A 25,301-nucleotide genomic window follows, 5' to 3' on the forward strand; every position below is an offset into this window, starting at 1 on the left:
CGGCTGGAGACTGTGTTAGCACAGACATGTGCGACGTGTGAGAAAATTGGGCCTGGGCTGGCTCCATCCGGCGCAGGGTTGGGTGCGACTGCGGCCCCTGATCACACAGCCTCCAGCTTCCTGCTCCACAGGGACACCGGAACACTGGCCAGCGAGTTAACCCATGTCTGAAGCCAAAGCAATTTGAGAAAGAGGATCAAGCTGAAGGCAGCACACTTGTGGTTTCAAACTATACTACAAGCCAGTGTTTTCACAAACACTAGGGCACGGGCATCCAAACAGACCAGCGGAACGGAATGAAGAGCCCAGAAGTAAAGCAACACGTCTACAGATGACTAATCTTTGACAATGAGGCCAAGAAGCAACCCTGGGGGAAGAATAACCTCTTTCATACTGCTGTGGTATCTGACTGTCCAAATGAAAACACAAGGATCCTGGGTCTCCTGCTTGCAGCACTCAAGAAATGAACTTCAAAATTGATTAAGGACCTACACATAGGATCTCAAACCCTAAAATTCCTAGGAAAAAAACATAGGGAAAAGCCTCTGTAAACCTTATTCCTGACAATGCTTTTTTGAGTGGGACATCTGAAGCACACACAACGAAAGCAAGCACTCACAAATACCACTACACCAAATTGAAAAGTGCAACTTCTCAGGTGCACCAGAGCCAATGAAACACACCAGAGAGTGAAAAGGATGTACAAGTGACTAACACGTGCTCACAATCACCAATCATCAGGGAAACGAAAACCAAACCACAAGATATCACCTCCTACCTCTTACAATGGCTATTACCAAAAAAGACAAGAGGTAACACCCTGGTCAGGATGTGCAGAAAAAGGAACACTGGAATACCGTTGCTGGGAATGTATACAGGGAAGTCTGTATGGAAAATATTAGGGGACACCCAACAAAAACTGAAAATACAACTACCACACAATCGACCACTGCCATTTCTAGGTATGTATTCCAAGGACACAGAATCCGTATCTCCACAACCTACCCAAACAGGAACAATCCACTGCAGTACTATTCACAAAGCCAACATATGGAAACATTACTGTGTGTCAGTGTTTATACTGACAAATCGGGGGCAATCGCCCAGCTCAGTCCAGTTACAGATCAAGAGTACACAACTCTTGATCTCAGGTGGTGAGTTCAAGCCCCATAGCGGGCATGGAGTATATCTTAAAAAAAAAAAAAAAAAAAGAATAAAAAAATAAATTGTTTCTAGATAGAGAAATAAATAACGTGACAAAAAAACATTTAGTACACCCATGTGCAGGAAGAGCAGCCATAAAACTGCAGGCAACCCTGCCACTTGCCACAAACAGAATGAATCCGAAAAAAAAAAAACACACTAAGTCAAATAAGCCACACAGCAAAACACAAACCCTGTATGTGGATACAGGGTACAAACCCACTTAGGTGGATTTTTTTTTTTTTAAGATTATTTATTTATTTATTTGACAGACAGAGATCACAAGTAGCAGAGTAGGCAGAGAGAGAGAGAGGAGGACGCAGGCTTCCCGCCAAGCAGAGAGCCCGATGCCGGGGCTCAACCCCAGGACCCCGGATTCATGACCTGAGCTGAAGGCAGAGGCCTTAGCCCACTGAGCCACCCAGGTACCCCTATGTGGATATTTATTAAGAAAAAAAAAAAGTCAAACTCAAAGAAACAGAAAGGAGAATGCCACAAGCTAAAGACTGAGGGAGATGGGGAGATGTTGGTAAGGATACAACTAACATTCACAAGATAACTTCTGAGGCTCTATCATACAGCACATTGACTACAGTTGCCAATATTCTATGGAACACTTGAAATTTGCTATTCGGGTAGATATTAAGCTTCAGAACCACCAACAACAGAAAATGTATTGTGTCAAGCGATTCCTGACTGATCAGGTTCATTTTGTTAGTAATTTCATAATGTAAGGCACCTCGATGTCTGGGTCTAGAGATCAAGGCCTGCCTCAGGATCCCTGCTCAGCATAGTCACCACGAGTTTCTCTCTGTCTGCCCCTCCCCCTGGCTTCTCCCTCACACACATAACACACACACTCTCTCTCTAATAAATAAATAAATAATTAAAAATCATAATGTATATCAAATCATTATGTAATATAATTTCAATAATACAATTTTATTTGTCAATCATATCTCACAAGGATGAATGGAGGGTGGCAGGTAAAAAAGCGATGTAACACCACAAAAAGAACCATACAGGGCAGTCTTGAGAAGTAACCGATGGTACACATAAGCAGTAAAACATGCCCATTGCCTCCAATTTCAGGCACAGGCAGGCAATGGAAATGTCACCCCAAGGAAGGGTTCAAAACCCAGGCCACAGAAATGGCACTGATCTGAACACAGAGACCAAGCCAGGGAGAGGGCAAGCAAGGTGCATTCCATCAGCCTCAATGCAGGACCACTGACCTGCGATCTTAGCTGATCAGGGGCTCAGCACAGCGGGTACTGGGGCTGCGGGCAGACAGAAGGGCACACCAACAACTCAGGGCCAGCAACAAAAGCAACTGCCCAGAAAGCCAGGAAGCACCCAGTGAACACAGTCCACACCAGAGAAGCACAAACCCTCCCTGGAGAATGGAAAAGGGGAGTCCGCCGGATACAGAGTCCAGGGGAGGTCAAGGGGACGCCGAGGGGCCTTACCCAGTGACGATACAAGTGCAAAGTTCTCCAGCATCACATGGTGGTACAGCCGTCTCTGAGCCTCATCAAGAAGCCCCCACTCCTTCCAGGAGAAGTACACGGCCACGTCCTCAAAGGTCACACCACACTATCATGAAAGGAAAACATGGAACCCTCAGCATTCTCTCTCTGAGAACTCACAGCCCAACCCACACACCCACCCCAGTCTCTCCTGCCAGCCCAGCTCCCTCCTCAGATAAACACCATGTCCTGCTGTTCCTAATGCTGCTCTCCTCTCACCTTCCCACCCAATCACTGTTCAGTGCTCAGCAATAACACGCAGGGGGACACATGGAAGCAATCTAAGCTCCAGGTTTTGGCCTGCAAGTCCCATCCCCCTGCCAGGATATTCCATGGAGTCTCCCAGGTCATGCCCTCAAGACAGCCAATTATAGGCCCTGCTCTGCTGGAAGTCTTCAATACCAGGACCCTGAGGCCCTTAGCTCACACTTCCTCTCCAGGTCTGCATGATTCTGTAGACTGGACCTCTCTCATGTCTTCAGACCCCACAGATGAAAGCCCACACCTTCCAAAGGATTCTCCCTTGACTCACACTTGTCCTTGTCACTTGACAACCACTTCATACATCACTTGATGTGTGACAAACTCAAACAGGTTCCACTACCACACCAATACGCCCCAGATACCAACTGAGGGAAAGCCTCAAATGCTGCTGAGAGGCCTCCTCGCCTGCCTCTAATCCTCCCTGCAGTACGACACTCACAACCACTGTCAACCTAGGATCCTCCTACACCGTCGTCTACTTCTCTGCTGCCCATGCTGGCCCTCGACAATCTGAAGGTACCACTTTCCACTGAACCTTTGTGAAGTCTCCAGTGGTCTCCCTGGAGTCTCCCTGCCCAGCACAGTGCATCACAAATGACCACATTTGCCCCAAACCTTTTCTAACAGCAAGTCTTTGAAACACCTCAAGGACCATAAAAACATCCCAAATTGCTGTTGAAGCCCCAGAACACTGAATAAAGAGCATCCCCAGACTATCAAATGCTCCTGTACAAGAGGTGTTGTATGTCTCCACGGATTAAGGGCTGATTTCTGCTCTTCGCTGAGGTCTTGATTAGGGTCATGAGTTCAGCCCCCATTTTAGACTCTATACCCAGCATGGAGACTACTGGGGAAAACAAATAAACTCCTAGGTGTCCTAGCTGTATCTCTTGTTCGATCATTCCATGGAAGGCTTGCCCATGTATCTGCCACATCATTCTTTCTCTTCACCACCTGTGTTGCCATGCCCAGCAAAACCTAACCAGGAGTTGAAGAAGAGAAACACTCTGAAGCACAGTTTACCAGGACCCTGAGACCTACGGATAGCATTGCCTGGGTACTCTGCATTCCCTTCCTTTTTTTTTTTTTTTTTTTTTAAAAGATTTTATTTATTTATTTGACAGACAGAGATCACAAGTAGGCAGAAAGGCAGGCAGAGAGAGAGAAGGAAGCAGGCTCTCCGCGGAGCAGACAGCCCGATGCGGGGCTCGATCCCAGGACCCTGGGATCATGACCCGAGCCTAAGGCAGAGGCTTTAACCCACTGAGCCACCCAGGTGCCCCTCTGCATTCCTTTCCTAAATGTGATCCAAATCTCCACCCTACACAATACCTATCATTCTTCCAACTGTCCATCCTAATGGTCTTTCTCGCCCCAGTGTCCCAAGATTTCCCAACCAGCTGCCCACCTTTTGCCATCACTCACACTTCTCTGAAACATCAGATATTGTAAACAATGTGAAAACAACTTAGGTATCCCCAAGGACAATCAACTCACTGGTAACTTCCATCTGGATGATGGCAGCCTTCATACCTTTGCCTACCCTAGCCATGTGAAAATAATGGGAAAACTCACCAACATGGGGTCAGAGGCTGCAACTGGGATACCCTCAGACACTACTACCGTGATGAACTGCAGACGCAAGAGGAGGGACAGACTCGACCCTATACTACCACAGTACTTCACTACCCCAGAGCCCCAAAAAAGACAGGCTTTCCATCACCCCACCCAACAGTTCAGCCAATGCCAAGCCACTGTTCTTGGGACTCCCAGTTTACTTCAATGCACTGGGTGTTCATTACAGCCTTCAAAACTCTTCCCCTTTTCCCCTTAAAAAAAATCCTACCTCTCCTTTGTACTCCTGACTGTCGTACTGTTTTGCCGAAGCTTGTTTGTTCTGAACTGCAATTTCTTTCCTTTACCCACCATTTTGGTGGGTAAAATAACTGCCAGTTTTTGTTTCATTTTTACGGTTCACTGGCGTTTTCCCAGACCCTCCCTTTCTCTGTGTGTCACCCGCAACACCCACAATTTGGTTTGGCTCTTCTTAAAAAAGTACTATAATTTGGGTCACCTGGAAGGCTCAGTGGGTTAAGCCTCTGCCTTTGGCTCGGTGCATGATCTCGGGTCCTGGGATGGAGCCCTGTGGCGGCAGGGAGCCTACTTCTCCCTCTCTCTGTCGCCTCTCTTCCTACTTCTGATCAAATAAGTAAATAATATCTTTTTTTTTTTTTTTTGTAAGGACCACAATTCAACCAATTCTCCAACATCCACGGTGGTCATTCTACTCCATCAACAATAACACTGAAGGGTCTCGGTGACGCTGTCCCTTGAGGGCCCCACTCTTGACTTTGGCTCAGGTCAGGATCAGAGGATGCTTGGGGCAGTTGTCTCCACTCTCAGAAGGGAGTCGGCAGGGATTCTCTCTCTCCCTCTCCTCCGAGCCCTCAACGCGCGCGTGTTTTATGTCAAATAAATATCTTTAAGAAAATCAGTATCTGGGCGCCTGAGTGGCTCAGTGGGTTAAGCCATTGCCTTCGGCTCAGGTCATGATCTCAGGGTCCTGGGATCGAGTCCTGCATCGGGCTCTCTGCACAGCAGGGAGCCTGCTTCCCTCTCTCTCTCTCTCTCTCTCTCTCTGCCTGCCTCTCTGCCTACTTGTGATCTCTCTCTGCCAAATAAATAAATAAAATCTTTAAAAAAATAAAAAGAAAAGAAAAGAAAAAGAAAATCAGTATCATCCACTTTGCAAATGCCTCCTGCGCGCTCACCCCCGGCGGCGGCGCTTCTCCGAGGCCCGAGAAAGCCCCCTGACACCCGGGGTAGACCACCTCCCCTCACCGCCAGCAGACACGGCCTCGGCAGGCAGAGACCGCGCCGGCCTCACCCGCCGCGCCGCACCCTGCTCCTGACAGAGCCAATGCAGCCGCGCCGTCCCCCGTTGGTGGCGCGGGCCCCCTGCAGCCCCCGCCCCGGCGGCCCGTCAGCCCGGAGCCCGCGCCCGCACGCAGCCCGCCGGCGCTCCCACACGGGCCCCCGCCCACCGGCGCCTCCTTGTCCGGGACACCCGGGCCTGTGCCGCAGGGCAGCGAACAGGCGCCCCGCGCTCTGGCCTTCGGGGTCTGCGTGGGGGGCGGCGGGGAGGGCCCGGCGGACGAGCGTTTACCTCAGCCGAGTCCCTGGGCGCGGCTGCCGCCATTGGGCCGGAGGGGAGCGGACACCTGGGCTCAACTGTGTGCGGCGAGGACGGCGCCTCCCTCAGTGTTTCAGATCAGTCACACAAACACGCGACCCTCCACAGCAGCATACGAATAAGCAGGTCCAACAGGCGGCAAAAAAAAACCTTCACCTCTTGAACCCTGAAGTTCCCCACCCCCAGCGGATGCGCATCCGTAGAATTGCCTTGTCCTGTTCCCTCATTGGCTCCTCGGTCTGTCCCCGTGGGCGGAGCTTCTTCTGGGTGGTGCGGGTCCTAAAGTTCTGGCGGTTGCCCTCAGGCGACCTTGAACCCTGGAATGTGTGTGCTTTGTTTACGTGGCATCCTGACGGTTGGAGTAAAGAGCTGCTCCCACTCAGAGGAACCGCCCTTGCGACTTTAAAGGCAGAGAGGAGCCCTCATTTCAGACTCCGTGACTCTCAGCTTCCAAAGTAGAAAAGTGCTATTTTAGATGCTCCTAATCCTTTTACTGAGATAGTCTATCCTTTCTGTACGACAGTTCAGAAATAAAGAGACCTTACATAGCTGCAAAGATGTTCCTGCTCCTCCAATGTTTGCATCCTGAAGTATTAGAGTCAGTTTCCTATGTTTCAGTAGGATTGGCTGGGAACTGTAGATTAGTTCCGGTTAAACAGCCAGATATTCAAGCCATCACACTGTAAATGTCTGTTGGCTTTGTTCAGTGATTTGTGGATTGGGCAGCATCCCATCTAGCAAGGAGAGGGCAGCTCTTAAGTGCTATAGAAAGGGAAAGTTTTAGGGGTGCCTGGGTGGCTCAGTGGGTTAAAAAGCCTCTGCCTTTGGCTCAGGTTATGATCCCAGGGTCCTGGAATCAAGGCCCACACCCGGCTCTCTGCTGAGCAGGGAACCTGCTTCCTCCCTTCTCTCTGCCTGCTTCTCTGCCTACTTGTGATCTCTGTCAAATAAATAAATAAAATCTTAAAAAAAAAAAAAAGGGAACGTTTTCTAAAGGTAGGACAAGACTACTATAAGCAGAAAAAAGGATTAGTTAAGGTGAAGTCACCTTACTGTGGAGACAGAGTCTTATTAGGGGAATGCCTCAACTTTTGGGTGACAGAGAGGGCCCATCAATGTGGTGCTGAGTAGAAAATTCCTGACTGAGCAGTGGAATCTGAATTTCTGGAGGAGGTTAAAAGTGCAATGAGCTCAGGTATTATGCCCTGGTTTGGTGACATGGCCTAGCTAAGTGACACTATTTGGGGCCCCTGGTTTCCTTTTTCACACCCTAAACATCTTGGTGACATTAAAGGAGGACGAGGGATGGTGAGTCACCCAGAATTATGGGGATAATGATGATGAGGCGCATTTCTGGTTCCACACTCAACCTCTCTTGCTTATATAGTGACTGTGTTGCACCTGTTGAGAAACATTTTTATCCGTGTATTTCTTACTCCGTATTCTCAGGTATATTCATTGCCTTTTAAGAGACTGACATTACCTCAAACACAGAGGTAACTACTTAACTGATGCTAGTTTTGGTACCAAAAGTGTTTGGTACAAAGTGTTTGGTACCACAACACTTTGCCATTTTTAGTTGGAGCATGTGTGCGAAGGGAGAATCCAAGTCCACTGCTCTCATCGTCTTGCTGGGAAGTAACTCTTCTTTCTTCAGACACTGGCAGTAAGTACTGTTGCTGGAGGAGCTGAAATTACTTCTAAAAAAATTGTGAAATACATATTTAGATGTTTAAAGACAGTAGCAGAAATAGATATGGGGAAACCCACATTCCATCTCCCTACACATCACTAAAGGCTAAAAAACAGTTACCAGTTCACAGACCTTTTAGGAGAAGGCTTAGCAAATCTGAGAAAAGATAGAATCAAACGAGCATTCACCATTCTAGATGAATGTGCCTCACATAGTGAGGCTTTTATCTCCAACACGTGATTTTTTTCATTCCTAAAAACACTGAACTATGCTACTGTCAACCCGAAGGATAAAGAGCCCATTTTGTTTTGTTTTGTTATTGTTGTTTTTTACAAGCAAACTGAGTTAATTCTAGAATAACAGTGGAATTCCAACTCAGGATAAGCGCACTATAGCAAACCAGGAACAATACAAAGAGACAAGAGGAAAGTCAGCTTTTATTAGGTCTTAGAAGATTGAGGAGGATAACTTTGAATAAAATGTGCTTGAAAAACCGGAGATTGAGTTTTGACAGTGTTTCATTGTCTGCATACCAAGGTTAGTGTGTCCTTGCTTCCGCAAGGAGGTATCAATCTTTCTTTTATTAAAAGCAGGAGATTAAAATCCTCCCAGGAATGTATGCTCATTTGTCAAGATAAAAATTACCTTCCTTCCTACTGCTGATTTTGCATGTCCTACCAGTGTGTACCCTGTGGTTCCTTAATCCATTTTCAATGAGTTGTCTCATGATTTCCACATTACTTTAGAGAGACTTAAAAGAGGACATTTAGGGTACCTAGAGTTAAAATGACAGGGAAATTGAAAATGTCATCTTTATTTACTGTTCTAACAAATATGCATTGGGGTTTTCAGGAACTTGGGTAGATGCATGGGAGAAATGCAGGCACAAGACAAGCAGTCCTAGGGATGCCTGAGTGTCTCAGTTGGTGAAGTGCTTGCCTTCGGCTCAGGTCATGATCCCAGGGTCCTGGGATCGAGCCCCTCATTGGGCTCCCTGCTCCACGAGGAGCCTGCTCCTTCCTCTCTCTCTGCCTCTTTTCCTGCTTGTGCATGTTGTGTCTCTCTGACAAATAAATAAAATATTAAAAAAAAAAGACAAGCAGTCCTGTGTTCCTGTGGCACTCATTATGTTTAAGGAAAACACAGGAAACAAAAGCAGAAATACTGAGTTAAACCTCATGGTAGGTTGTAGCAGGAGCAATGTAACAAGGAGAGGTGATGTTGTGAAAAGGGGATTGGATGGAAAAGGCAATAAGGAAGCCCCACTTGGCAGAGCCTTGACAGACAGGATCACAAGTAGGCAGAGAGGCAGGCATGATGAAGTCCCAGAACCTAAGTCAGGTTCGGTGGGGTGAGGAGGTTCGGAGCCGACGACTAAAGAAAGAATTCTTAAGACGTCGTTGGTGCAAAATGGTGGTTTATTAAAGCACAGAGACAGGACCCGTGGGCAGGAAGAGCTGCTGCCCCGGGTTGTGAAGGTGGGCATGTTATATACCCCACGGTTGGGGGGAGGTGGTGACGGAATGGGAGATTTCGACAGAGTTCTCACATGCTAGGGAGGGCCTACAAGGTGCCAGGGGGAGTCTTTGCCCTTATGGCTTGATCAATGTCGTCTTTAGGTCAGGCACTAATATCAAGATAATGGGGGATTCTTGGTGGGGCATTATGATCTGGCTATCATTTACATTCCTTTCTACTCCAGTCTCCTCCAGTTTATGGTGGGAGGGGGACATTAGGGCTTCAGGAACCAAGAGTTATTTGCCTCTGGAAATTTGTGCTATTGATAAGGTAACCTCCCTGTTTAGGTCTCTAGGACATCTTGTAGGGCAAGGGAGATTCCTGTTCTGCAGGATTGCGATCCCTGCAAGTTAACTATTTATCGTTTTATGGCAGTCAGGGGTGCCTGAGGAATGCTACACATATGGAGGGGAGTGGGTGAAGAGGGGGTGCAAGGCGCCAGCTTTTGCTTTGTCCTCAGCCAGCCTCCTGCTCCCTCATCAGGCAGACAGAGAGAGAGGAGGAAGCAGGCTCCCTGCAGAGCAGAGAGCCCAATGTGGGGCTCGATCCCAGGACCCTGGGATTATGACCTGAGCCGAAGGCAGAGGCTTAACCCACTAAGCCACCCAGGTGCCCCTAGGCATCCCATTTTTAATGAAGGAAATGAATGTGTTCTGAGGAATTTTGCTGCTGAGGTTACAAGCTCCTGCTGCTGTAGAGCAGGTAAGTGTGAGTGGAGGAGTATCAGGTGCCCATCCCCAAGATGCACAGGAAGGAGATGCAGTGCTATATGTCTGTCTCAGCCAGAGGCTTCTTGAAACACTCACTCTACGACTACCCCCAGAGTCCCTGAGTCAGTATGTTGTCTCGTGCAGTGAGAATGAGCATTTCTAATGAGCTGGGGTGCAGCTGATGGAGAGGGCAATGCAGAGATGAAGCCTTGACAAGAGGTTTTTTTTGGGGGGAAGGCCGGGCGGCCTCCCTCCAGACTCCAGTAGAGGGCGGCTGGGGACCTACAGACTGTGATGAGTGGAAGAGCCCAGGCTGCTAATGCACACCTGCAGAGGGTCCCTGTGCTGAGTGGAGCAGACTGAAGCCTTAAAGGACTGGAGTGCCAGGGTCGCCACTGGGGAAGACTCCACAGGAAGCCACCCTCCACCCCCCTTTCCAGCTTCCTATTGAAATCAACAAGCAGGACATGGGATGCAGGTGACTCTGATGCCCTACCCCCTAGACAGGCAAACTGAAACCTAACCTCCAGCAAATTCATTTAAATGTCTCAAATGGGGGCGCCTGGGTGGCTCAGTGGGTTAAGCCTCTGCCTTCAGCTCAGGTCATGATCCCAGAGTCCTGGGATCAAGCCCCGCATCGGGCTCTCTGCTCGGCGGGGAGCCTACTCCCCGCTCTGTCTCAGCCTGCCTCTCTGCCTACTTGTGATCCTGTCTGTCAAAATAAATAAATAAAATCTTAAAAAAAAATGGGATGCCTAGAATGTCGGTTTTCTGTTGTTTTTTAACAGATTACTACTCCTCTGTGGACACAGAAAATGAAAAGTCACTAATCACTCTGCTGTGGAGAACAACAACAAAGTTCCTTACAACTTCCACCCCACTGACAAGTACTTGGGAAAGGCAGGACAACCTTATTCTAGCAACTCAACTCTCTCAGGGTAGTACTTTCCTAAAGGAAAAGGACACCTTAGCTTGACCTTAGCCAGAGCTCCAGGATCCTGTAGGTCTTCTTTAACATATGAAAATCTCTTTGGAAACTTCCTTTAGTTCTACCCAGCACCCCCCCCCCCCCAATGATTAGCAATCATTCTCTAAACAAATAGCCCACTGATACCCATCGGAAGGGTCTCATGACTAAGGTTTTAGTAGAAGTACTAAATGAGATCCTCACAACAGCTATCCCTCAAGGTCCTGGAAACCTTGCTAACAAGATTCTAAGAGACTAATGCTATACCCAAACTTAAAAATATGAGTTACCCCTCATAGTCCCAGTGCAACTCTTTCTGACCACAGGTTCTGTTCTGTACTTTAATAAACCACCTCTGTATTCCAGAAGACATCTCAAGAATTCTTTCTTGACCACGTGATCCCTCACCCCAACATTTCTTTTTTTTTTTTTTTTTGAGATTTTATTTATTTATTTGACACAGAGAGAGAGCACAAGCAAGGGGAGCGGTAAGCAGAGGGAGAAGCAGGCTCCCCATCGAGCAAGGAGATGGATGTGGGGCTCCATCCCAGGGTCCTGACCCAAAGGCAAACCCTTAACTGACTGAGCCACTAAGGAGCCCCTCACTCCAACATCTCACCCAACTCTATGTGATGCAGAAAAACTATTTTTTAAAAAGATTTTATTTTATTTGACACACAGAGAGAGAGAGAGAGACGGCAAGAGAGGAAACACAGGAGCAGGAGAGGGAGAGGGAACAGCAGACCCTGCGGAGCAGGGAGCCCGATGTGGGGCTCCATCCCAGGACTCTGGGATCATGACCTGAGCCAAAGGCAGACTGCTGAGCCACCCAGGTGCCCCAGAAAAATAATTATTTGCAGTACAATATCCTTTTAGAATTTCTCTGGCACATGGAAGGGTTGCTCTGTGTGTGTGAGGGGCTCTTTGTTCAAATATGTTCCTATGTCACAAAAATCCAAGTTTGGTTGCACATGGCTCCAAATCCAATACTCAACAGACAACTACTGACTAGAACAGTGTATGAGCTTTAATCAGGAGACAGGCCACATGGAGAGAAGGCAGACCACTGTACAAAGGCCAACTCCAAAGTTGTTTGACCTCACCCAAACAGTTTTTATTTTTTATTTTTGGGGGGGTTTATTTTCTTATTTGAGAGAGAGAGAACACAAAGCTGGGGTAGAGGCAGAGGGAGAGAGAAAGAAGCAGGATCCCTGCTGATGGGGGACTCTATCTCAGGACCTGGGATCATGACCTGAGTTGAAGGCAGATGCTTCACCGACTGAGCCACCCTGGTGCCCCAGCCAGGGGTTTTTAGAGGAGTTTGGGGCAGTTAACTAGTAAAGGGTGTACACCCTGTCCTTAACACTTCTCAACTACATGCAGACTCCATGATACTACCTATCGATGTCATCCCAGTGCTGGTAGGCTGGTTCCTTCCTTAGTGCCTAGAGATTGTGCAAGAGGGTCTGTTCTGCTTTGTGGCAATCACAATGCTCAGCTCTTTCTATGAGAGAAAACATGAACTATAGATAAACGAGAAAGGTTAATCCATCATGTGAGCTAAGGATGCTTCTTTAACCTTAAGATTACTAGGTTGGCCCAACGGCCTGAGATGAGTCCACATATATATACTGTTTTCTTCGGACTAAAAGAGGACCTTGGCTGCCCCCATTTTGACTTCAAACTTTCTAGTTGGGTTCTTTCCAGTCTGTCTCTTGACAGACGGAAGACCCTGCTGGCAAGGCATCCCCTAACGGGAACCAAAACTATCCCCTTGAGCTCTAAGAATTGTCCTGAGCCAGCAAGTGCTCCACCCATGATTGACTCCAGGAGTGATCTGACTTTCACTGCCTACCTGCATGTACCACCCACCTTTGGTCGAAAATTTCCTTATACAAACCTGAAGCTACTTTTGTCACTTTGGAGTCAGTCTTTGAGAGGTGAGTCCAGGGATCTTCTCTGCACCGGCTTCACTGAGAGAGATTCCTTCCCCGTTTCACCACCACCTCTCCCCCCCCCCTTTGGACTTGGTCACAAGGGAGAGGCCAAACCTAGTCTGTTCGCGACCCTCAGGGTAGGTGCTCTTGCACCCCTATACCCCGATAGTACAACAAAGTCAAAATGAATAAGGGACAGGTGGTGCCTGGTGGGGATATATAGACATGGGGCTCCATGATCAGGTTCACAGAAATCCCAAAAATGTGGAGATGTAAGGAAACCAGAGAAAAGGGAACACTCCAGACTTCCCTGCCCTAGGTGCCTGAGGGGGATGACAGTCTCCTGTGATCCCAGAAAATAACCAGACCCTAAAAAGAAGTAAGCCACTAAAGATGTTATCACTAGTCCTTAATCAGTGGTGCTGCCAGTAGAGAAGTCGAAAAGATTTAAGTTCCCTGGTTAGCTTTCTATAAAAGACCAACCCTAAAAGCCCTCAGTGGCAACCCAGTCGGGATCCCTCTGGCTCCTGGGAGATTTTTCCGTATTCTTGCTTAATAGACTTCTACTGCTTTACTCACTCTCCCTTTCCGGAGATTCATTCTTCAATTCCGTGAGACAAGAGTCTCCCTCTCCGGCTTCAATTATTTGTTGACCAACCTGGCTCCTGAGGCTTTTTTCCCTTAAGATAATCGTGGACAACCTAATCTGGGGAGTTTAGTCCAGACTTCTACACCCTGGCACCGCCAGGAGGCGCCAGAGTGGTCCTGCTGCCGCCAGAGTAATGGAGGACTCACCTGTGGACCGGGCTGAGTCCCTGAGGGGCCTGCCGGCTCAAGAACGTCAATGGTCCTGGGAAGGCACTGCCTTAAAGATCAGCGGTGGGAACTTCGGCTCCAGAGAAAGTACGGGAACTCAGCCCAGAGGGTCCTTCCTAAATCTTCTACCCAGGGTGCTGATCCCCTCCAGGCCTCTCCTTTGCCCCTGAGCCACCCTGCCCTCCTGCCTGGTATGATTGTCCTCAGGATATCCCACCACGATCTCCACACTCAGCCCCTTTCTCACTGACTCCCCAAGATGACATCGCGCTCACAGGAGGGTCCGCAGAGGAAAAGGCCCCTACAGTTCCCATACTAGCACTCGACCTGGCTACACTCTTCCTTATGAGCCAAGATGGACCTCGCCTGGCCTTCCTTTTCTTTCCTTTCCTTTTCCCTCCCCTCCCTCCTCTTTCTTTCTCTTTTTTTTCTTTTCTTTCCCTCCTTTCCTCCCTCCCTCTCTTCCTTCTCTTTCTTTCCTTTCTTCTTTTCCTATCTCTCCCTCCCTTTTGCTCTATCCTCTCTCCCTTCCTTCCTCCCTCCCACCTTTTTACTCCTTCCTTTCCTCCTTTCTTTTAAAAAATAAAATTGCTAGTGGGGCGCCTGCGTGGCTCAGTGGGTTGAGCCTCTGCCTTAGGCTCAGGTCATTATCTCAGGGTCCTGGGATCGAGCCCCGCACTGGGGGGGGGGGTGTCTCTGCTCAGTGGGGAGCCTGCTTCCCCCTCTCTCTCTGTCTGCCTCTCTGCCTACTTGTGATCTCTGTCAAATAAATAAATAAAATATTTTTTAAAAATGCTAGTAAGTTAAATGAATTTCTTTTAAGCAATTGACATTACAGCCCACGCATTAAGGGCAGCCTTAAAGAGATTTACACCCTTCCTCCACTCTCTTGCATAGCTGGCAAAAGTCAGTGCCAAACTTCTAGAGTCCCAGAATTAGCACACGTTGGGTGACATGGCCCCCTACTGTAGCCACTTAAGCTCTAGGTGAGAGGAGCTGAGACTGGTCAGAGCTCAGGTGGCAGCTTCATGCTGAACCACGAAACGACCTTCCTGTGCATCCCCCAGCCTGCAGCTACAAAGGATCTGACATGCAAGCCCTCAGGTGGAAGCGTGAAAGTGGATCAGAACAGGCAGAATGTAAAGGCAATAGTTCAAACAAACAGCTGAAGTCACCAGCTGGAGGTAACAAGCAAAAGGTGCACCAACACTGACCCCAGATCTATTCTGAGACAGGCCCCATCCCACCTGGCTCCCAGCCCTTCCAGGATAGGGGGCTGGAAATGACGCCAGCGTCCCCCACCACCAAGGCCCAGGAGTCTTCCCCTGAAAAGCTGTCTGGAAACACAGTCCCAGGCTGTGGTGAGATGCGCAGAATATAGACTTCTTGGGGACCAGCAGTCAACTATTACAGAAAGAGAAGGAGGGCGCCTGGGTGGCTCAGTTGTTAAGTGTCTGCCTTTGGCTCAGATCATGATTACAGGGTCTTGGAATCGAGCCCCACAGCTGGATCTCTGCTCAGCAGAGAGCCTGCTTCTCCTTCTCCCTCGGCTGCTCCCCCTGCTTGTGCTATCAAATAAATAAAATCTTTAAAAATATATAAAATAAAGAGAAGGAAATGAATCATTTGTTTGGTGCAACAGGGTGAGAAGTTCTTTCAGTCTACTGGGTGGGATGGAAGGAAGCAACTCTGAACCAGGTGGGTGTGCCTGGCAACACTGTCTTTACTAGGTTGAGAACCAGCCAGATTTTCAGCCACCCATCAGGTTGTTTAAGGAAGTCCCTCCCCTCAGACCTGTCAGGATTAAAGTTTCCTGCCTATGAGCTCCTGCAGACCTCCAGTCAGCTCCCACGCCCCACAGTGAGCAGTTTTCCACCAAACACCCAAATACAGTTATTCAGCACCTTTTTCTGAGAATATCCCACTCTCACAATGGGAGAATTTACACTCTGGAAAGTGTCAAAAACTACAAAGTGGGGATGAAGTTTTGTTTTCCTGAATGGCTGCACTTAAGAAGAAAATGATGACATAAGTAAGAATGCACCCTAGACTTAAATCCGTAAGGTATTTTGGGCCAAGACATTGTGGACACAAAAAAATCTGAGGGTGGCACAAAACAGACTCATACATCAATGGAACAGAATAGAGAGCCCAGAAATGGACTCTCAACTCTAGGTCAAGAAATGGGCAGAGAGGGCGCCTGGGTGGCTCAGTGGGTTAAGCCGCTGCCTTCGGCTCAGGTCATGATCTCAGGGTCCTGGGATCGAGTCCCGCGTCGGGCTCTCTGCTCAGCAGGGAGCCTGCTTCCCTCTCTCTCTCTCTCTGCCTGCCTCTCCGACTACTTGTGATTTCTCTCTGTCAAATAAATAAATAAAAAATATTTAAAAAAAAAAAAAAAAAAAAGAAATGGGCAGAGAACAGGAACAGACATTTCAGCAAAGAAGACATCCAGATGGCCAACAGACACATGAGAAAGTGCTCCACATCACTTGGCATCAGGGAAAAACAAATCAAAACCACAATGAGATACCACCACACAACAGTCAGAATAGCTAAAATTAACAAGTCAGGAAATGACAGAGGTTGGTGAGGATGTGGAGAAAGGGGAGCCTCCTACACTGCTGATGAATGCAAGCTGGTGCAGCCACTCTGGAAAACAGCATGGAGGTTCCTCAAAATGTTGAAAATAGAGCTGCCCTATGACCCAGCAATCACACTACTGGGTGTTTACCCTGAAGATACAAATGTGGTGATCTGAAGGAGCATGTGCACCCAAATGTTTATAGCAGCAATGTCCACAATAGCCAAACTAAGAAAAGAGCCTAGATGTCCATCAATCGATGAACAGATAAAGATGTGGTCTATATACACAATGAATACTATGCAGCCATCCAAAAAAAAAAAACCCCAAAAACAAAATCTTGGCATTTGCAACAAAGTGGATGGAACTAGAGGGTATTATGCTGAGTGAAATAAGTCAGTCAGAGAAAGACAATTCCATGTGATCTCCCTGATATAAGGAATTTGAGAGGCAGAGGGGGGGGGGGGGGAAGGGAGAGAAAAAAATGAAACAAAATGGGACTGGAGAGGGAGACAAACCCCAAGAGACTCTTAATCTCAGGAAACAAATTGAGGGTTGCTGCAGGGGTCGGGGTGGGGGGAAAGATGGGGGGCTGGGTATTGGACATTGGGGAGGGTGTGTGCTATGGTGAGTGCTGTGAATTGTGTAAGCCTGATGATTCACAGACCTGTACTCCTGAAGCAAATAATACATTCTGTTAATAAAAAAAAAAACAACTAAGATTCCATATGAAAAAAAAGTTTGAGGAACAATACTGAATACCCTTCCAGTATTACTCTGACTCCACAGACAAAAATGTCGTACCATGTGAATGAGGAAGATTCCATCATATACCTTCATTGCATGCATGTATTATTTGAAATTGAAAAAGGAACTAGTCATGGGACATCTGGGTGGCTTAGGGGGTTAAGCCTCTGCCTTTGGCTCTGGTCATGATCTCAGGGTCCTGGGATCGAGTACCGCATCGGGCTCTCTGCTCAGCAGGGAGCCTGCTTCCTCCTCTCTCTCTCTCTCTGCCTGCCTCTCTGCCTACTTATGATCTGTCAGGTGAATAAATAAAATCTTTTTAAAAAAAGATCTTTTTAAAAAAGATTTTATTTACTTGACACACACAGAGAGAAATCCCAAGTAGGCAGAGAGGCAGGCAGAGAGAGAGGGGGAAGCAGGCTCTCTGTTGAGCAGAGAGCCCCATGAGGGACTCGATCCCAGGAACCTGAGATCATGACCTGAGCTGAAGGCAGAGGTTTAACCCACTAAGCCACCCAGGCGCCCTGTAAATAAATAAAATCTTAAAAAAAAAAAAAAAGGGGAACTAGTCATAACTCACTTCAAAGAAAATGGGCAAATTGTATGAACAGAAATTGTATGACAGAAGACATACAGGTGGTAAATAAACACATAAAAAAAATGCTGAAAGGCAGAAATCCCTAGGAACTGCAGTTACAACACAGCACCGCACATGTGTTAAAAGGGCTGACATGAAAGACTAAACTGAGTACGTACTGTCAGGGACGGAAGAAACTGCACCTCTCACATACGTGGGGTGGGAATGCGGTGGTGAAGTTTAGATTCCATTTTGGCCCTTGGCCCTTTCAGGGAAATGTTAACACTCACCTACCTGTGACTTAGCGAATGCACGTTGAGTTTTAACAGAAGAGAAATGAAACCTCTATCCGCGTAAGGAACCATAATGAAAATATATAGAGGGATTCGTTTGTGTAAGTGAAACACTGATAGTAACCCAAGTGCTCCCAACAGATGAAGAGATCGATAGTGTATCCAGAAAAGAAAACAGTACTGTTGACTGAAAGGGACACATATGTAAAATGACCTCAGAGCTGAATGACCAAAGTAAAAAGGTGAGCGGGTGTCTGGGTGGTTTAGTCAGTTAAGCCTCTGCTTTCAGCTCAGATTGTGAGCTCAGGGTCTTGGGATAAAGACCTGCATAGGCTCCCTACTACCGAGTCTGCTTCTCCCTCTGCACCCCCCCCCCCAGCTCATGCTAACAAGCAAAATCTTAAACGGATGGAAATCCAGCTTGAGAAGGAATGGTTTATTTATTTTTAAGATTTATCCATTGTCAGCGAAACAGAGAGATAGAGAGAGCGCACAAGCAAAGCAGGGGGAGCTGCAGACAGAAGAAACAGGGTTCCCGCTGAGCAAGAGAAGCCCAATGCAGAGCTTGATCCCAGGATCCTGGAATCATGACCTAAACCAAAGGCAGATGCTTAACCCACTGAGCCACCCACACAACCCAAGGAATGGTTTATAGAAGGCCTTGGGGACACAAGCAAGACTAGGGCAACCTTAGCAGAAGTAGGACTCCACACCACCTCCACCAGTAAGACTTGCTTTTATAGCCCTGGAGGCTGGGGTGTACCTGAGTGACAACCAGGGAGGAAGCTGATTCAGAACACGTGTCTGCCATAGCTATACAAGACACTAAGAAGAATGCTCCCTAAGTGGGGTCACAAAGTTACACCCTTGGACTCTGAAATCTCCCGTTTTTGTCGTTTTCTGGCCTAAACCACAGTGGCCTTGACATGTAAGCACCACAAAGGACAAAATAATTCAGAGACCTTTGGATTATTTTGACAATGTGTATCTGAAAGTGGAGAATTTCTGTGCACACTGATCCTTCCCAGCCAGTCACTACAACATCTGAGGGCACACTTTAAGAGATACATACTACTTAGGTGGCTGGTGTCTCCTCTACTCCCTAGTTACCCAATCATCTAGATTACCAATTAGAGTCCCCCTGCCCCTGTGCAGCTCCAAGTGGAAACTGCACAGCTGGTCACAAGACTCCTGTGAAGGATGTGGGTAGAGATTCCACTCAACAGTGCCCGGCAGCCTGGGCTATCAGCTATGGACAAGCAAAATATTTGTTTCCACAAGCACTGGAGAAGGTCTCAAGTGCTCCCTCTTCACGGTGACCTCTGGGCACACAAAGCTTCCTGGCACCCAGACCACAAAACCTAGGTGTAGATCTGAGGAGGCTGTATTAGCTAGAACTGATGTAACATGGTACCACGCTCTGAGTGACCAGACAAGAGAAATTTATTTCACCCCAACCTGGTGTCTCGAAAATGAACATAAGGTGTCAGCCGGGTTAGTTTCTTCTGAGGCCTTTCTCCTTGGCTTGCAGATGGGGATCCCATCTTCACAATCACCCAGGTGTGCTTGTACCCTCATCTCCTCTTCTTATGACACCAGCCATACCGCATGAGTCCATCCTAATAACCCACTTCAACTTCATGATGTCTTTGAAGATGCTATGTCTAACTATAGTCACGTTGAGAGGTTGGGGGGATTATAACTTCAAAATGTGAATTGTGAGTGCACATTCAGCCCATCAGATAGGTTTCAGAGTTAATGCAAATTAAGGCCCAGGCTGGAGAATAGTAATGTATGCAGGTAGGTAATATCCATTGTGGGACACAATTAACATGGAATGCAATGAAATCTGCTCACTCCTACATGTGGGGAGCCCAATTCTGATTTCAAACCACTCCTTAGAGTGAACACAACACCGAAGATTACAGGTAATTAAATAAAAAGGACATATTAATGCATAAACATTTCCTCTGGAAATGCAGATTGGAAATTGATTGGAAATGCAATTGAAATTGCAGCTTGGAAGCTGCAAAGATTTATCAGAAGCATTATAAGACCAACAACTCCCTATGAGATTTAGTCTTCCTGTGCAACTAACTGCCCAAAACATAGATCAGGTGCTGATGGTCAACACTGGGTTACATGCATGACCAAAATCAGAAGGAAATGAAGAGACCCAATTACCTGTAATTTCCATCAGCAAATGACAAAGGACAGCAGCACTGTTAAGCATGTTGGGTGGTGACTGATCTACATTATTGGGACCATCCAGGTGGCAGAGATGAAATGACTTCTGCCATGCAATCTGGCAGTGACTTCTAGCATTAACTTCAGACACATTAGAACACAATATACACCTTCTGAATTTTTTGCCAAAAGGCTGAACTTACGCAAAGTCATTCCACTGTAGAGATTCAGGTGAACAAAGTTCAATTCAGGAAGGTGGCTTCCTCAAAAAGGTTCTTCTCCAGAGTAAATATTCTAAAGAAGGAAATGTTACATTTTATGCTATTTTTAACTCTTTCTGCAGTGTGAACTCTCAAGTGTGGAATGAATACAGATAACCAGATAAAGGAATTGTGTCATTCACCTACTCATGAAGCCTTGCTCCAGGGCTAATTCAGATTTTCATGAAACGTTATCTATGAATTATCTCCCAAGACATCACATGCTAAACCTACTGCATTAGAGGATAGGGGTTGAACATACCAGTTTTTGTGAACATAAACATTCAGTTCATAATATTGCCCATAAGGACTCTATTTCCTGTGTATTTCCTCAGGTTGAAGGAGACTAAAGATTTAGCAAAAAGATTCCCCACAACACCAGCACCCCTAAGGCCTGTTGCTACTGTGAACTCTGTGATGATGACTAAGAGCACCATGACTCATAAAAGATTTCCCACATTAGCTGCAAGCAAAAGACTTTTCTCCTATATGAATTCTCTGGTGTTTTATGAATGTCGACTTACACTTCCAAGATTTCCCACATTCACTACACTTATAAGGCTTTTCACCTGAGTGAACCTTTATGTGTACATTGAGGCTATTTCTTCTGACAAAGGACTTGCCACATTCACTGCACTCATAAGGCCTTTCCCGAGAGTGAACTCTCTGGTGAGAACGGAGGACAGAACGAGCAGTGAAAGATTTCCCACACTGACTGCAATCATAAGGCCTTTCTCCAGTGTGAAGTCTCTGGTGATCACGGAGGACAGAACTAGAGGTAAAAGATTTCCCACATTCACTACAATCATAGGGACTTATTCCAAGGTGACTCTGACGATGATACCGGAGGGCGCAGCTATGACTAAAAGATTTCCCACATTCACTGCACAGGTAAGGTTTTTCTCCTGTATGAATTCTCTGGTGTTGAATGAACGTTGACTTATAGTTCAAAGATTTCCCACATTCATTACATTTATAGGGTCTTTCACCTGAGTGAACCTTGATGTGTACATTGAGGCTATTTCTGTGGAGAAAGAACTTGCCACACTCATGGCACTCATAAGGCCTTTCTCCAGTGTGCACTCTTTGGTGAGAACGGAGGGCAGAACTAGAGGTAAAAGATTTTCCACATTCACTACACTCATAAGGCCTTTCTCCTGTGTGTATTCTCTGGTGAGAACGAAGGACAGAAGTAGCTGAAAAAGATTTCCCACATTCACTGCACTCATAAGGCCTTTCTCCTGTGTGAATTCTCTGGTGTTGAATGAATGTTGACTTACACTTCAATGATTTCCCACATTCATTACACTTATAAGGCTTTTCACCTGAGTGAACTTTTAGGTGCACGCTCAGGCTATTTCTTCGGACAAAGGTCTTGCCACATTCAGTGCACTTATAAGGTCTTTCTCCAGTGTGGACTCTGTGGTGATAATGCAGGGCAGAACTTGTGGTAAAAGTTTTCCCACATTCACTGCACTCATAAGGCCTTTCTCCAGTATGAAGTCTCTGGTGATCACGGAGGACAGAACTAGTGGTAAAAGTTTTCCCACAGTCACTGCATTCATAAGGCCTTTCTCCAGTGTGAACTCTCTGGTGAGAATGAAGCACAGAACTAGTGATGAAAGATTTCCCGCATTCACTGCACTCATAAGGCCTCTCTCCTGTGTGAATTCTCTGGTGTTTAATCAATGATGCCTTACACTTCAAAGATTTCCCACATTCATTACACTTATAAGGCCTTTCAACTGAGTGAACCTTTCTGTGTACTTTGAGGATATTTCTTCGGAAAAAGGACTTGCCACATTCTGTGCACTGATAAGGTCTCTCTCCTGTGTGAATTCTCTGATGATACCGTAGGTCAGTCCTAGAGATAAAAGATTTCCCACATTCACTGCAAGCATAAGGCCTTTCTCCTGTGTGAATTCTCTGGTGTTTAATGAATGTTGACTTAAACTTAAATGATTTCCCACATTCATTACAATTATGAGGTCTTTCCCCTGAATGAGCCTTTATGTGTACATTCAGAGTATTTCTTCGTAGAAAGGACTTGCCACATTCACTGCACTCATAAGGCCTTTCTCCTGTGTGAATTCTCTGGTGTTTAATGAATGCTGACTTACACTTCAAAGATTTCCCACATTCATTACATTTGAAAGGCCTTTCACCTGAATGAACCTTTATGTGTACACTGAGGCTATTTCTTCGGAGAAAGGACTGGCCACCGCACTCATAAGGCCTTTCTCCAATGTGAAGTCTCTGGTGGTAATGGAGGACCGAACTACTGGTAAAACATTTCCCACAATCACTGCACTCATACTGTCTTTCCCCTGTGTGAGATCTCTGATGATATGACAGGGCAGACATAGACGGAAAAGATTTTGTACAGCAACGACACTTATATAAACGTTCTCCAGACTGAACCCTATGACTAATCAACAATGAGCTCCCACTAAGGGATTCTGCACACTCGCTACAAACATAACTCTTTCCTCCACTGTGCCATCTCTGGACATGAAGGGGGACAGATTTGCCACTGAAGGATTTCCCACATTTGCTGCACATGTACTGCGTGGACCCACGCGGAGTCTTCCTATGTTCATTCAGGGTTGGTCGTTGCCCAAGGGATTTTCCACATGGACCAAACTCATGATGTCGTGCTCCAGTATGGTATCTCTGGTGTATGGCAAATAAGGATTTGTACCTGAAAATTTTCCCACATTCACTGCACACAAAGGACTGTCTACCAAAGTGGACACCCTGCTCCCGAGTATCCGTGTGTTTGGGACCAAAGGCGTTCTCGCATCCACCCCAAGCGCCATGACTGCTTCCGCATTGTAATGTGGCCCTGCACTGGGAGATTCTATGTGGCTTCTCCACAGTACGAGTGGCCTCTTGCCCCAGATGCCCCGAGCCAGACAGCAAGTCCTTCTCAACCTCTCCACAGGTAAAGGGCTTTCCCAAACTACCGAATCCCCAGCTCTTGACAGCAGAGGCCCGGTACACACGGCTTCTGAATGGTTTTGCTCCCGAGGGCTCCTCCTGTTGCTGCTGCTGCTCCAACTTCACACTGAAAGAAAATCGTTTCCCGCAGGCCCCACACCTCAACCGTTTCTGGCTGTTTTCTTTCCCCTGGAGCTCAGCCAAGTGGAAAATGTCTCTCAAGACGGGACCGCACATCTCACAGGGGTGGGTCTTCCGGGAAGACAGAGCAGCCCTGGGCATCCAGGTCCGTGAAACGCCTACGGAAGCGCTCTGTGCAAAGGGGGCCTCCTCATCCTCTGCTCTACAGCAGCAACCTGAAAGCAGAGAAACGTTGGTGAAACACGTGCTGGCTGTAGCGTGGGGTGAGCCCATCACACACGCACCCGACTCACCTAAGCAGGATGTACACCATGCTTTTCCAGACAAAGGAGACAGAATTCATTTGAAAGACAGGTAGCTGTGCACAACTGGGCACAACCAGTCAGAGTACTGGGGAGAGCACACTAGAAGGACAGAAAACTAGGGTATGACACAAGGAAGACAGCCAGAGCCTACAGCTTATCCTTTGCCCAACGGTTTGTGTAGGTCCATTTCTGCCGCTGAGATTTGGCTGAGTAGAGGCTACAGGAATATCCCACCCCAAGAAATTTACTTGTGGTCAAGGTCAGTTGAGGGCATGTGAATATGTCATGGTAAAACTTTCAGGGGTGAATGCTGAACCACATGGAAATAGCAGTGAGAGATACGGTGCCATGTGGAGGCCCGAGAAGCATTAATTACCCCTATACTGGACATCATGGAAGTACCAAAGGGTAGAATTCAGAAGTCCACAAACTGTCAATAGTAAGGAAGGAAAGATAGAAATGGGGTGTGGCCATCTGCGTAGACACCGCAGTCAGGTTGAAGAAATTGAAGAAACTCAGTATGATCTGCAGTCAAATGCTCTACCCCTGAGCTATACCCCCAAACTCAGTATGATCTGAACACGGTGCTGGTATCACACTTTTCCCAGCTGCCATCCACCAGAACCAGGTTCCCTATGAGCCCACCTGCTCATGCGTGGAGCACGTCCGTGCTATGTATGACACACAACGGACTCTTCCCTGGAAGCCTCCCTGAGCAACCAAAGGGTACCAGAAGCATACCAATACTGTAGGAAAACGGGCCAAGGGGACCGCCAGCACTGTCCTAGAGCTACTCAGGACACAACAAAGAAAAACATCCTATGCGACTGATGGCAGCAGGAAGGTGGCAAAGCAGAAATCATCCCTCACCTCAACAAAAAATCAGTTCGACAGCTGTCTATGAGTGGCCTTAGCCTGAAGTGCCCAAGAGCCCATTAACACTGACTAGAACACAGCAGACCATCAAAGGGGGCACAAGCACACAGAAAGACGGCTGGAGACTGTGTTAGCACAGACATGTGCGACGTGTGAGAAATTGGGCCTGGGCTGGCTCCATCCGGCGCAGGGTGGGTGCGACTGCGGCCCCTGATCACACAGCCTCCAGCTTCCTGCTCCACAGGGGACACCGGAACACTGGCCAGCGAGTTAACCCATGTCTGAAGCCAAAGCAATTTGAGAAAGAGGATCAAGCTGAAGGCAGCACACTTGTGGTTTCAAACTATACTACAAAGCCAGTGTTTTCACAACACTAGGGCACGGGCATCCAAACAGACCAGCGGAACGGAATGAAGAGCCCAGAAGTAAAGCAACACGTCTACAGATGACTAATCTTTGACAATGAGGCCAAGAAGCAACCCTGGGGAAGAATAACCTCTTTCATACTGCTGTGGTATCTGACTGTCCAAATGAAAACACAAGGATCCTGGGTCTCCTGCTTGC

General features: G+C 47.2%; 1 protein-coding gene across 6 annotated transcripts in view; it reads right to left on the reverse strand.

The window, feature by feature from the left end:
• The window catches only part of LOC116579347 (zinc finger protein 271-like), a 55,388-nt gene that overhangs the window by 1,356 nt on the left and 28,731 nt on the right, over positions 1-25,301 (reverse strand). For 2 of the 6 annotated variants that reach the window (XM_032324588.1, XM_032324590.1), the window contains one exon: positions 18,653-23,771. In XM_032324588.1, coding sequence (XP_032180479.1) covers positions 20,935-23,697 — 2,763 coding nt within the window. In that variant the 5' untranslated portion in view covers positions 23,698-23,771 and the 3' untranslated portion in view covers positions 18,653-20,934. Of the gene's footprint in view, positions 1-2,672; positions 2,800-5,767; positions 5,783-5,837; positions 5,956-6,162; positions 6,394-18,652; positions 23,772-25,301 lie in introns of those variants that run through there. The other 4 variants (XR_004281232.1, XR_004281233.1, XM_032324591.1 and 1 more) reach the window with 4 other exon arrangements.

The sequence above is a fragment of the Mustela erminea genome, chromosome 19, assembly GCF_009829155.1.
Source record: "Mustela erminea isolate mMusErm1 chromosome 19, mMusErm1.Pri, whole genome shotgun sequence".
Classification (NCBI taxonomy): domain Eukaryota; kingdom Metazoa; phylum Chordata; class Mammalia; order Carnivora; family Mustelidae; genus Mustela; species Mustela erminea.